The 14,533-nt window shown below is 44.4% G+C and overlaps 1 protein-coding gene across 1 annotated transcript in view; it reads left to right on the forward strand.

Moving 5' to 3' along the window:
- Positions 1 to 4,534: 4,534 nt before the first annotated feature.
- LOC308165793 (G1/S-specific cyclin-D1-like) overlaps positions 4,535 to 14,533 on the forward strand; it is a 10,595-nt gene continuing 596 nt past the window's right edge. Inside the window, exons 1-5 of the mRNA XM_080539953.1 lie at positions 4,535 to 4,833; positions 6,056 to 6,271; positions 6,666 to 6,825; positions 10,068 to 10,216; positions 12,332 to 14,533. The exon at positions 12,332 to 14,533 is cut by the window's right edge and continues 596 nt beyond it. Coding sequence (XP_080396079.1) covers positions 4,636 to 4,833; positions 6,056 to 6,271; positions 6,666 to 6,825; positions 10,068 to 10,216; positions 12,332 to 12,487 — 879 coding nt within the window. The 5' untranslated portion in view covers positions 4,535 to 4,635 and the 3' untranslated portion in view covers positions 12,488 to 14,533. The remainder of the gene's footprint in view (positions 4,834 to 6,055; positions 6,272 to 6,665; positions 6,826 to 10,067; positions 10,217 to 12,331) is intronic.

The following is a 14,533-nucleotide window of genomic DNA, read 5'->3' on the forward strand; positions in this document are numbered from 1 at the left end:
CAGCCCCTAGCTCCCCATGCCCCCAGCTCTCTAGCCTCTCCAGCCAGAGGTCCTGAAGCCCAGCCCTACACCAGTACATCCAGCCCTGGAGATTACTCTGTGTAAACAGCCTCTAATCTAGGCTCCCCTGCTTGAAAGGGCTTGGTTTTCCCACTGTAGAAATGTCGTTCTTTGGCTGTGCCTAACCCCGCACGGCTGTTTCAATGGGAATTTCCTCAATGGGGTTTTGCTGCAGGCGGTGGGGCTGTGTTTGGGTTATTGGCTGCTTGACTGTCAGATTGTAATTCTTTAAAATCATACGGGATTCAGGTCAATTAGTGGAGACAAGGAATGCGAATGAAAACATACACTCCGGAGTGGGAAACAGGCCTTGACTAAAAGAGTAGTTACATACAGAGCACACAAAACAGGGAAAGAAGAGTTGTTGGGTTTTTTCCCATTAGTACTATTAGTATTTACTGGTATCTCAACCCTTCATTTTGACATTTAAAAAACATCCTTTGAGCAATGTCAATTTGTTATAGACTCAGCGAACCTGTTGTCATTCACATGCTTAGACATGTTCTGGATTTAAGCAGGGAAACCTATGTATGTGAGAGGTAAGGTGGCCAGTTTCGTCACAATACAAACTCATACAAGCACAATCAATTTGAAGTTACACTTTTAGGTGACTAAATCTTCATTTATCTTCATAACCTAAACAGACCAAATGCCAGAATTCCTGCAAAGGGTGGCATTCCGGGCACCCATTTTCCCCCTCCCGCCTGTAACCACATTAATCTTCATCATCATTACTGGATAAAACAGTGGTCAGAGAGAAAAGGGACTAGCCTCTAAAAGGACAGACAGAGGCCACGGGTGAATGAATCACTTACAGCGACAGAGGGCAAGAGACTGTAGCCCGGGAGATCAGCTTAGATTTACAGTGGTAAAGAAGGTTTATAGAGAGACCTTCCCCCCATGGGCCATGGGCCGTGGCTGGCATAACCTCACAACATCAAGTCATTGATGGATTATGACCTAACCATTGCCTTTCAGTGATTACTCCTATGGTATTGTAACAATGATAGGGGGTAAAAGAGAACATGCCTAATAAAAAATCGTAAATCAACGTTAAAGTCTACTCTAGACCAGCCATAGGGTTTACCCACCCATCCTAGTTAGGCCTGGAGTGTTCCTGGAACAAAACGCGGTCCAAGTTGACAGTTGGCAACCCTAGAATCCTGTACAAAGACCCAGGTCAAGACCTCTAGGTCCAGTGTCTGAAGACCCTGATCATGTCTGAAACCTACCTGACCCCACAATGATAGTCCAACTCCACACAAAGACCATCCTATAGCATCAAAACATTTCCCTCTTGGTGGCTTTTGTATGCCAATGTCACTGCCTTCCTCTCCAAACAGTCCCTTCATGAGAAACCTTTGACATGGGTTATGAGAAGCCATTCAAATCCACTCCTTTGAGTTGGAGATTCTTTGGCCCTGGAATCACTTCAAGTATAGTTTGATTTACAGCCGAGGGGGTCACAGTGTTGTGGTCAGAAGACTGCTAGGCGTGGACATTAATCTTGTGGTCCTGTTACATGGTACTTTACCACTCCCTATGTAATTGGTTTTCCATTATGTGCGTTGATTTATGGGGTTGTCAGGGTTCAGGACTTCTCCAAGGATCGGAATTTATATTCAGATGGAGATGTTGTTAGGGAAAGATTAGCCCGGAGAAGAAGAATACAGGAGTTTGATGTGGTGGTACTGTTTGATATTTGGTCTCCCCAAACACCTGTTGGAGCCAGTCTTCCCATAGATCCATAGAGAATGGGAGCTATACCTGCGTGTTTTTGGTGTCTGAAATGAAGGAGACCGTTCCGCTAACAGTTGAGAAGTTGTGTATATGTTACGGTACATGTGGGAATACGGTACATGTGGGAAAACTAGGGTTAGGGTTAGGTGCTAGGGTGCTAGGGTTAAGGTTAGGGTTAGGGTTAGGGGTAGGGTTAGGGTTAGGGTTAAGGTTAGGGTTAGGGTTAGACATGCCAGCATGTACCAAGTCGACGTAGCACCTAACCCTAACCCTAGTTTTCCCACATGTACCGTATTCCCACATGTACCGTAACATACATACTGGTAATTCCATCCAACCTGGCAACTTGCAGGTGTCCTCAATTGACACTTATATAATCATGTTTTATTATTATTGAAGTGGTTGGCCAATCTTGGGCAGCCTTCCCATAGAGACATGCGTAGTGACATTGTACGGTACAGTACAGTGGACAGTATACACTATTCCATAACATCTAGCTCTGTGGGCGGATGCAGTCTGGAGTTTGGTTCAGACATCGATGACTCTGTATGTCTATCAGCTGCAAAGGTAAATAACCAGCACTCGAGTTGAGGGGGGATGAGGCCCCCTGAAATAAAAACAGTCAAAATCATCCCCCTTCTAAAACTGCCATCCCCCCTTTCCATCCCTTATGTCATTTTATCAATGAACGTGGTATTACTGTTATTTCAACATTTACTTTTGCGCATATTGAGTAAAATACTGTGGGCGAGGGGGCACGCACACATGCAATGACATTTTTACCAAGTCACTGACACTGAAGTCACTGACGCTGTGGGGATGCTAAAATTGTCCCCATATGACAAAATCCACCATCCCCCCTGATTTTCTTCTACAACTTGAGTAATAACCCCTGTGTTTAGGCGTGACTGACAATATGGGTAACTAGAATACGGTTGTTCAATGTAGCAGTCACAAGTATCCATCCTTTTACTTTTGCGGTCAATGGCTACACAGAAAACAACCACAACCACCCCTGGCAGCCAACGTGTAGCCTCGGGTTCACTCACACCTACAGGTGCATGGCACAGATGAAAAAGGAGTCAGTTTTGGGCCGTGGGAAAACCGCCCTCACCCATCCACCTCACCCCCTCCACTTTCTGTTCCACTGGGACTGGAGTGAACCCACACATGGGCAGGGCCAGCGCTGGCACACAGCTGCATACCTTCTCCATTGCTCATGCATGGCAGCTAACCAGGACATCACTCAGGGAAATAGGTGAAATATAACAAATACCACCCGAATTTCGCTCACAGTAAAAGTTCCCTCTGTAGGCTCAGTGTAGGCAGAGTTCCCTGTGTTCCCATGGTTACTTACCATAAGAGATTAGTGTAGACGAAAATAACATAATAAAAAGAAAAACAATGTTCTGAATGTGCGCCTGAGCAGGTGTGTGTGAGAGAGAGACACAAAGGGTGGATAAACTAGATACAATTATATTCAATTTACTCTTTCTCTTCCTCTTGACTATTGGTGAAGAAATGAACACTCAACATATGCCACACTGGGCTACAATGTCCCACTAACATGCTATGCTGTGATGAATCTTCTGCCAATGAAACAATACATTGAGTTTGTTTGTAAAAAAAAAAAAAGTATATAAGTAAAGTAGGCTATATTTCATATTCATAAATGTCATGCATGCTCGCAGTGAGGAAGATGAACGTTGGACTATTTTACCGTGTTTCTCAGACTAAAATGGAAAACACTTTTTTAGTTGCGTGAACTTGTCCTTGCTGTGCTTGAGTTTAGGCTCATGCTGCGCATTTTGTTACAGCTTTACGGTATTTTCAGAGCTAGGAATGATAGGAATGCGCAATGCTGCTCCATGCTGCTAACGTTACCAAAGAAAAAAAAAAACATTGAAAACACTAACACGTTTGCCCTTTGAAATAACAATTTTTCGATGCACATAAATCATTTAATACAATGTGAAAGAGTTGCCAGAGCAACATTGACCCTAAACAAAGGCATAGTTGTTTAAACGTGTGTACTACTTTGCTTTTGTATGGGGTGAGAAAAGAGTGTGCTACAGCAAAACATTTAGTGTTTACTTGACCTTGCTTCATTTGTAGATGTATAATCATTTGCATATCCTCAAATTAAGTCAAATAGCCTAATTATTGCCGTAAAAGATAGGGTAATAAAAACAGGCAAACTGATGGGCTATTGATTATAATAAATAATATAAACAATAGGCAACTATAACCATTACTATTATCATAACTATAATCATCATCTTATACTCTTTAGACCCAGAAGGCGTTGCTGCAGCAGTAGGGTAGTGGTACTACTTTTGCTATATCGGGTCAAATAAGAAAGGCCGTCCGTAGAATCCAACAGAGCCACGGGTTGCTTTGCCCGAGCATCTCTGCTACCCCCTTCGGTACCCCGCTGTAGTTGCATCAGGCTTGCGCCTCCGAAAAAACGGACCTCCCACTTCCAATACGCAAAGGTCTGGCAGAACTTGCCCTCGTCTCTGCGAGGCCTCCCCCTCCCTCCCTCCTCCTCCTCCCCCTCCCTCATGGTAGACGACGCTGCTTTGATCTCCTCTAACAACAGTAACGTCATAGCCCTGTGCGCTGAGGGGGAGGTTTATTGGGGAGAGCAGAGTTTGGTCCCCTCCAGAGAGCTCCAACAGCAGTCTCGGTGTCAGTCTCAGCATCCGCGGAACTTTTTGGGGAAGCACTCTGTTAGACTCTCTCTCTCTCTCCCTCTCTCTCTCTCACACATCCATACATACATACACACACACACGCACACACAAACACACAGCTCAAAAGACTGCCGTAGGAATGGAACACCAATTGCTTTGCTGCGAAGTGGAGACGATCCGGAGGGCTTACCAAGATTCCAATCTGCTCAATGACAGAGTATTGCAGACTATGCTTAAGGCTGAAGACAATTATCTGCCTGCTACGAACTACTTCAAATGTGTTCAGAGAGAAATTGTACCCTACATGAGAAGAATTGTTTCTACGTGGATGCTGGAGGTTCGTGAATTAGCTGTTATATACAGAAACACACTGTTATGTCTGTTGCTGATCCTGTAACATTATTCTGCGAAACATCTTGCTTTGTAGCCTATACTTTGTGGACTGGAGTAGGGAATACCCTAATTAACCATAAAGAACGGAAGCATTGTGTTGTGGCGCTGAGGGTGGCCTATATTGTTTTAAATGTGTTATTTATTAGTTTATAGTGTCCTTATTCCTCCAGTGAGATATGTTGCTTACCCTTTGGACTACATTAGAGCTGGCTTGTGTGAGTCACTGTGCATACAATTGCACGTTGCCTGCCACATGCTGCAATTGCTACACAATACGTAAAACCGTCCTTTCTATTATATGCACCGGATAACATCCTTCCATTCGATTTGATATTTCTCTAAATTAATGTCAATGTACACGTATGCAGTCAAACTAGTGCCAGTTTATGCGCCATCTTTGTTTTTTTTGTGGTTTAGTAATATGTGTTTTATAAACTTTGATAAACATGTCACTGCTCATGCCGATACAGTAATAGCCATCAAATGTATATGGCGTTATACATTTATTGATAACTTGCAACGTGATAAAGCAATCGATAGACCTCCATGCATGCAGGAGTCACTCCAAGCAATCGAAGTCGATGTGCGGAGTTTCGCAGCCTTGCCTTTAAAAATGGTTAATACAATTGATCCCCTTGGAGATATGGTAATTTAAGTTGTACATTATTATAGAATAGAAGTTGCTTCACATTTACATTACAAAAATGTAGTCGTGATGTGGATATTTCTAATTTTAATTAATTTCTGAAGTTATGAGATACTGTCGCATGCTCCTCTTTTTGCAGTGTGGTAAGAATTTAGTTAATTTCAGTCATTAATCTTTTAGAAAATCGAAATATTGACATTATATCTGATAACATATATGTTTACGGATGTTTTCATGCAATTGTTACATTCCAAAATAATTTTAAAATATTTCTAAATATTTTTTGAAAATATGACGAACTACAATTATCTCTGCAAACCATGCGTTTGACGCCACCTTTGTGTCCACGAGAGAAATGTCTGCGACAACTTTCTGCATTGATTCAAAACCGCCTTTTACGCAAAATCTACATTTATGCACGTATTTATATATGCTTGAGAATATGACTGTTCCTAATGTTTGTTCTTTGTGGTAGTGTTGTTAGCAAGTTGTGTAACTGAGGTTTCGTTTCATAATTCAGGTCTGCGAGGAACAGAAATGTGAAGAGGAGGTTTTTCCCCTAGCAATGAATTTTTTGGACCGATTTTTGTCTGTTGAGCCTACAAAGAAAACCAGACTACAAATATTGGGAGCTACCTGCATGTTTTTGGCGTCTAAAATGAAGGAGACCATTCCACTAACAGCTGAGAAGTTGTGCATATATACCGACAATTCCATCCGGCCTGGCGAGTTGCTGGTAATTTGACCTCAAATTATGCTTAATAATCATGCTCCATTAGTTGGCCAATCTTGGGAGGTCCCCACCTGAATTTACTATTATTACCTTGCTATATATCACCTGTTGCATTATGTTAGCCTTTTTGGACTTTTGTCATGATTTATAGTTTAATCATTGATGGTCAAAGTTTACTTTCATACATTAATAATATGCATCTAATAAAAGAGAGAGATATTTAGTCTTGATCTTTTTGTAACACAATTGCCATAAGAGGCCTATCAACGATACCATTGAAAGGCTTCGCTATTGTGGCAGAAACATAAGGCATACAGCGCCCTCTAATGGTGTGTTGGTATCCTGCTTTATCATTTGCAGTGTCCTTACGGCCTCCCTTTTCTCCCTCCCTTCACAGCAAATGGAACTACTTGTATTGAACAAACTGAAATGGGATCTAGCCTCAGTGACTCCGCACGATTTCATAGATCATTTCCTCTCCAAACTGGCCATCCACCAGGACAGCAAGCAGATCCTCCGCAAGCATGCCCAGACCTTTGTGGCTCTCTGTGCTACAGGTATGCATGGGAGTCCCGCCACCTGCCTTGCCTTTGTACACTGCTGAATGATGACGTTTAGGATTAGTCCTGTTAACTTAGTGGGATGTTGTAGGCCTACATGTCCCCTGGGTTTTTAAGGTGTGGATTACTAAAGAGGGGTTTGCCAGGTAAGCAGTTGCATTGAACTATTTGCCTATATGGAAAGCCATATTTGCCACTGTAAAGTGAAAGTTGTGATATGTACTTCTGAACAGCGATGCGTTAGATAACAAACACAATGGTATCTTACAGTGGTATCTGATCTCTCTCTCTCTGTTCAAATTGTTTTATTTGCCCCAAGACATAATCATTGATAGGGTATGAGAGCTGTTTCCCCAGAATCGAGCAGGCCATTTTTGACCCAAAAATAAAAGTGAAAGTAAAATAGCAATAAAATCAGATTTGGTTCCAAGGCTATTGCTCAACTATCCCACAGTAGGACATAGGTCATTTAGAAAATGAAAATGTTTGGTGCAGTCCTGGTACACTGTATCACAAACTGCACATTTTGTTGCACAAACGCAAGGTTCCATTTAGGGGAACAGGCCCTCTCTGACTTTCCACCTCAACAGTAGGTTAAGTGCTTCAGGAAAGATACTAAGCTGCTGTTGCACCTTCCAATTTCCCCCCTCTGGAAATCCCTTAAGCCCCAGCATAGGCCTGCACAATGGAAGTATGGGTCTCCACTCGCAACGGAGAATGCTACCCAAGGTGATGTTGGGGAGAATTCCTGCTCTGTGGGTTCCAATATGCACCCTTCCCCTCAACAAAAGTAGATTTGTGGGAGAGGAAGCGCCTTTGTCCCGTGCTAGGTCAGGGGGAAAACTGAACTCAAGGTGGCGTTTGAAGTTCCTGCTTAATTGAGTAGATTGAATGGGCCTGGTATATGCCCCCAGACTCGGGCTGGCTGGACACTCTTGGTGGCTTGGGAGAGAAAGATTCCCTCCCTCCCTCCCTCCCTCCCTCCCTCCTTCCCTCCCTCCCTCCTAAGGGATTTGGGTAGTAGGAGGTTATTAGGAGTGACCATGTGATCAAGTCAGATATTCTTTAACTTGATCAAAGATGGACAGACATACGCTGGAAGGAAAGTGGCATCCTGGGCCTATAACAATGGCATGACCAGAGGAGAAGTGGTATGGTAGAACAGAACAGTATGGTGACTGAAGGGAGTGGAGGACTTTAGGGAGTGTGAAGCATGTTGAATATCCTGTCTGTGCTATTTGTGTTGAGTAAGCTCTCGAGTCTAACGCAGGTATTTTAGCTAGTTCGAACCTGCCACATTGTTGCTGTCAGAGGCAGTTCTATTTGATTCGCCTTAGGTAAAAATGATAAGACTTTTATTTCGCCCGTGTTAGAATGAACCCTGGAGGCTGTTTGCTTCGTCTTCTTTGCTGTATCTTTCCTTTAAGAGCCCAGCTTGGCATTCCAGCATTTATTTGTGTTGGAACCATTTATTTCCCCTCCTCTTTATGCAGGATGCTAAGATTTGGGGTTTTTGTACTGGGGGGGATATGGTGGGGTCTGAAGAATGGAGCTCTGGCGTGCCTTTATACCAGTGTCAAGTTCAATTCATCTCACAGCGCGCTTCCCTGTCTGTAAGCTCTCAGTGGTGCAGGCCCATGGAAATTGGGGAGGCTCACAATGATGCCATAGCCTGGTCTTTGCATTGGGTTGGGGGGGGGGGAGGGGGGGTCGGGGAGGGAGGGGTGGGGGGGGGGTAGGTGCTCCACTCTTAGACGGAGCGGGCCCCCCAATTAATATGGTAAAATTAATGGCTTAGCTCAGTGATTAGACCTGTGTTGTTTAACACAATGTGCCTGACTGAGACTCTTGTCTGAGGAGCCTCTGGGCGTGTGTGTGTGTGTGTGTGTGTCTGTGTGTGTGTGTGTGTGTGTGTGTGTGTGTGTGTGAGAGTGTGTGTGTGTGTGTGTGTGTGTGTGAGAGAGAGAGAGAGAGAGACACAGAGTGAGCGCCCCTGGAGTAGATTTATTGTCTCTCTAACGACTTGAAAAGAGGAAGTGAGACATGATCTTTCCAGAGAGAGGTCCGACCAGAGCCTTCTGAATGCTGATTAATAGCTTAGTGTGGAGGCTGGGGAGAGGTGCCTGAGGTGTGTGTGTGTGTGTGTGTGTGTGTGTGTGTGTGTGTGTGTGGCTGGGGTGGGGTGGGGTGGGGTGGGGTGGGGTGCCTGGGGAGACCTCATCTGCATTCCCCGAGCTTGTCTTTTCTTTTAGTATGATTATCAAGCAGCTCTCAGACTGAATAGATCATTTATCATCACAATCACATTCCAACAAGTGCTGGAAGTTTGTTTCACCTCTTGCTTGAAGTAGAGGAGACTGTCGTTATAGTTTGATACATACAAACGTTATTGTGAAACTAAACATTTTAGTGACACCCATAGTTTGAAGATATCTAGCTATTAAACGTTAATGCACTCACTCAACATTCCCCAGGCCCCAAGTTTTATGCTTTTTAACCACTTTAATCACTCAATCACACTTAGTATTCTAGTATTCTTGTTCAGATGTTTCTAATACTTTGACCACTTGTATTGTATTTGTATTTGTGTAAGTAAGTTTGCTCTCTAGGGACAGAGAGAGAGAGAGGAGGAGGAGGAGGAGGAGGAGGGAGTGTGTGTGTGTGTGTGTGTGTGTGTGTGTGTCAGGGGGGGTTATGGTGTCTCTGTTGGTGTTGGGGTGTATGAGGGGAGGGCTATGGAGCCAGTCTGAAGTCTGGGACCTACAGCGTAGAGAGTTCCTCTGGTCGCAGGGCACACAGCCACAAGTCAGCATGCTGTCACTTCACAATGCAGAACGATTCTATTGGACGCTCTCTCCCTGCCTCGCCATCCTTTCCTTAGGCCATTATACAGCCCCCCCCGCCGCCCGCCCCTCACCGCCAGGGTGGAGAGAGGAGAGAATGGGGGAGAGAATGGCCCATTGACATTTGTCATCCCTCTCTTTCTGTGTTCCCCCGTGTCGCCTGCTCCGCGGTAGAGGATGGCCAGAGAGGTTTTTTGTGCCGCCGTAAGCTGCTCCATTAACAAGGTCGTGGTCGGGGATTGTCTGTGGATCAAATGCCTTGCCTCAGGAATTTGACCTCTGACCCCTTTTGTCCTCTCTTTTTCTCTCTCTCTCTTTCTTTCCTTCGTTCTTCTCTCTCTCTCTCTCTCTCCGTTCCACTCTCTCTCTCTCTCTCTCTCTCTCTCTCTTCTCCAGACGTCAAATTCATTGCCAACCCTCCGTCAATGATCGCGGCGGGGAGCGTGGCGGCAGCGGTCCAGGGGCTGCATCTCAAGAGCATGGACAAAGCCATGTCGTCACAGGAACTCACCGACTTCCTCTCCCAAGTCATCAAGTCTGACCCGGTACGTGACAGAATGTGTTGTCAAAAGAGGTTGATACTGAATAGGATACTGTCTATGGAAGAGCAGCAGTGTAGAGCTCGGACATCTCAATTTCTCAATTCCCAGCCCGTGGGACCGACCTGTAACTGGGTAACTGTGATATTCTGTTTCTAGTTCTGTTGAATTAGGTTGTGTTTGTGTGAGGGGGGCTAGAGCAGAAAGATGCAAAGTAAGTGCAACCCTGCAGGAAAGCCAGAGACTCGACTTGACTTGACAAACTGGGGGAGAGAGAAAGAGAGAGAGAGAGACATGAGAGAGAGAGACACACACACACACACACACACACACACACACACACACACACACACACACACACACACACACACACACAGGAGATGTGGAGCAGCAGGTAGCCAAGCCATAAACATTGCCTCTGAATGGGTCAGGAAGTGAACAGCTAGCAGTCGCTCCAATGCAGTCAGCGACACGACGGCAAGGTGCAAAGGTTCTCCCTCGTTCTCCCTATTGTCATTGTTGGAGGGGGGGTGGGGGCGGGGGGGGGGGGGGGGGGGAGCAGGGCCTCGTGAGCAACCAAAGGGAAAGTAAAAAGAAAGAAAAAGGAGATCAATTATTTCGTGATTCGCGTTTCGAAATTCGCTTAGCTTTTATGGAAACACAACTAGTATGTTCACCATCTTCACACAACTGAGATTGGTAACACACACAGTCAACACAAACAAGAAAATAGAAGGATGGAGGTCTCAATGGAGGTCCCAAGCCAAGACCTGGATTGGAGACATTCATATTGTACAATAACGTCATCATTTAGTAATGTTTAGTAATGCCATGGTCTTTCATTATTATCAGAAAAACAGCCAACAAACAAACAAACATGTCTAAATCACCATATGCACACCAAATTAGTTAATTTAGTATTAGAATACCATATTTAAGCCTTTACGCCTCTAACCCAGTAAGGCTCTTGTTTCCTATGGACTCTTTGATCTCTTTGGTAATAAGAACCTAAATCATTAGAAGGAGGTCCCCCGGGGTGCCCCTACCCCCCCCCCCCCACACACACACACACACACCTGATTGAGTGTCCCTCTTATCCCTGGCTCAATGAATTGCTTTACCCTCCATTGTTGGGAGGCCAGGAACTAGTGGTGGGAGAGATTGGGTTTCCAGTCTTTCTGGGTTGATTGTCTTGCCTCTGTAATCCTCACAGCCCCCTACTACAAGAGTACCTACAAAGTGTCCTGCCAGAGCTCCTTATTTAGCCTGGTCCATGTTAAAACTATCTTCTGTGAAGCTAGAAGACAATCCTGATCACGATTCGCTAACGATTCGCTGTTGACTTCATGGCGTTCTCTCTTCTGCCCTACAAGAGTACCAAAGTGTCCCGCCTAGAGCTGCTTATGGCCTGACCCATGCTAAAACTATCTGATGTGAGGCTAGAAGACAATCCTGATCATGATTCGCAAACGATTCACTGTTTGATTCACAAAGGATTCACTCTTTTTGCCCTAATAACCTACCTAGTATCAGTTATGGAGAAGCCCCTACTACAAGAGTACCTACAAAGTGTCCTGCCAGAGCTCCTTGATGGCCTGGTCCATGCTAAAACTATCTTATGTGAAGCTCTAAGACAATCCTGATCACGATTCGCGAATTATTCACTGTTGACTTCATGGGTGTTCTCTCTTCTGCCCTAATAACCTACCTACCCAGTAAACAAAGAGTCTAAAAGACGTCCTGAGGGAAGCCGGAATGTGGGTTCTAGATGACGTCTTTCTAGGACGTCCAGATGACGTCTGTAGGACGTCTTATGGACTACAGAAGACGATTCTCTAGTCCATAAGACGTCCTAAAGACGTCATCTGGACGTCCTAGATAGACGTCAACTGGACGTCCTATATAGACGTCATCTGAACCCACATTCTGGCTTCCCCGAGGACGTCTTTTGGACTCTTTGTTTACTGGGTAGTATCAGTTATGGAGATGCCCATGGCTGAAAGTTATGCACGCCATCAGAGATGAACATCCAGTCCTAGTTCATGTACTGTACATCATTAATGACGCATCTCTCTCCCTCTCTCTCTCTCTCTCCCTCTCTCTCTCTCTCTCTGTGTGCAGGACTGTCTGCGAGCGTGTCAGGAACAGATCGAGTCCTTGCTGGAGATGAGCCTCCGCCAGGCTCAGCAGCACGCCGTCTCCACGGAAACCAAGAGCATGGAGGACGAGGTGGACCTCTCCTGCACGCCGACAGACGTGAGGGACGTAAACATCTGATCGGAACCTTCGTCTGTCTGTTCCGCCGCTCACCGCTTCGCCATGGAGACGGGCTTCAGGAAGAGGATGTGCTGACTGACAGTTGGCTGGTTCAGCCGCCGCTGCCCCTGTGCTCTCTCTCTCTCTCTCTCTCTCTCTCTCACTCACTCACTCACTCAAACACACACACAAACACACACACACACACACATACACACACACCTGTGTTTGTAGCGCGGGTTGGGCCTGAGTGTCCAAGGTGTGATAAGGGATTTAGTGTGTTGTACTTGGTTCCTACGCTTGCTCTCTTGTCTGTCTCCGACCCTCACTGGCTTGAGGCAGCATACGTTGGGGGCATAGGACCCCATTGATATTGACAAGACAAACTTGAATAAGAGAAACATTTTAGTACTGTATGTGCAAGAGATGCTGCACCGTAGATGTCGTCGTCCACTTTAGAATAACGAATTAGGTCTTTTTCGTTTTACAGGTTTGTAATCTACCAGCGAGAGTTTTAACGATGGTTAAACAGGTTTCTAAAGCAGAGGAGGTTTGAGATTTTGGATAGTAGTTTTTGTCCCCTGTAGTGTGGAATGTCCATGCTTGGTTGCAACATCAGCTGATGTTGAAATATAATTTTCGAGCTTTTTTGGGGGGGGGGAAAAATCAATACTCTAACCTCCTCTTTTTCTTTTTTTTGTATGGAGAATTTAACGGACGGTCGTTTTAGTTTAGCATTACTTATTTAATTTTTCCTCAGAGGACTGTGGATTTGCTGAGGTTCTTTGTCTTAATGTCTGACTGCTAACACTGCCTTTGTAAGACAGCAAGCTAACCATTAAGGAACAGCTGATTCAGTATGTGTGCAGAAAAAAAACGATAGACTTTATCGTGCTATTGAGTAATTGCAAATACTGAATTCTGCCACAGAATAATTTGCTGGCCTGTGTGCTCTATGTAAGCTAATGTACAGTAGTCCACAGTCTTTGTACGGTTGTTACTCTGTCTTATTTTCTGAAATCATTCCATCGTAAAGAAAAGCACTTTCAGTCAATAACTCCTTACTGACTATTTTGAAAACCACGTGGGACAAAAAAACTTAAAAATGGAATGGTTCAGGAACGATGGCAGACTCGCAGCAGTAGAGGTGTCAGGGGTCATACAGAGAGGGGTCCAGACAAGGTGCATACTGGGAAAGGCAGGGCTACAATAGAGACGATGTCTTGGGGAGATCTATTTGTCTCAGCCTCAGTACGATAGGTCCATCCAGTACCTACCTGGATCACAGCTGTGTTTCCATGGTAACAATAAAGTAATGATGACAGACAACAAAGGGCTGAACTCAAACCAACCTACGCTGGGGTACGAGTCTATTGTTATTGTGCATTTGAAAATGCACCCCCCCCCCCCCTTTACATTGTAGGTTTGACTGGATGCTAGCCTCCATCCTCCTTTGAAAATATCTTAAGATCATTAACTTCAGAATAACTAAAAGACATATGTTGGCCCCTACTTTGAAAGGCATGTTAAAGTACACTCAAAATATTAGCAATGAGAATATTTTTGGGACAAAACTAAAACAAATCTTTCTTGTCATCAAACAAAATTGTAATGGCTTTTAGATTATTTTTGCACAAATTCAAAGATGTCTTTGCGTATTGTTAGAGATCAGTTGAGGATGAAGCTGAAAGAACTTAGCTGAAGTTGCTGAAGTGAGGGCAAGGTGAGGGCAAGAGGGGGAGTCATGGTATGAAGTGTGTGAGAGAAACTGCAGAAGCTGCAGAAGTGTTGGTTGTACAGTGAGAAACAAATGAGTGAACACTCCTTACAATGAGCTGCTATTGAGGAAATTCCCAGCAAAGTTTGATGACTTTAAATGAAAAAAAGAAATGAAAAACAATGCTTTTTTCTCTTATCAAAGTGTTTGCTGCTATTTTGTGGATATTTTTTATTATTATTATTCAAATGTCAATATACTGCCATGTACTAGGATTTAATTTTCTCATAGAAAATTATGATATTATTGACATTGTCATTTGTAGTGTATTGGTATGTGATGATCATTTT

The sequence above is a fragment of the Nansenia antarctica genome, assembly GCF_963989245.1.
Source record: "Nansenia antarctica genome assembly, chromosome: 9".
NCBI classification, from domain to species: domain Eukaryota; kingdom Metazoa; phylum Chordata; class Actinopteri; order Argentiniformes; family Microstomatidae; genus Nansenia; species Nansenia antarctica.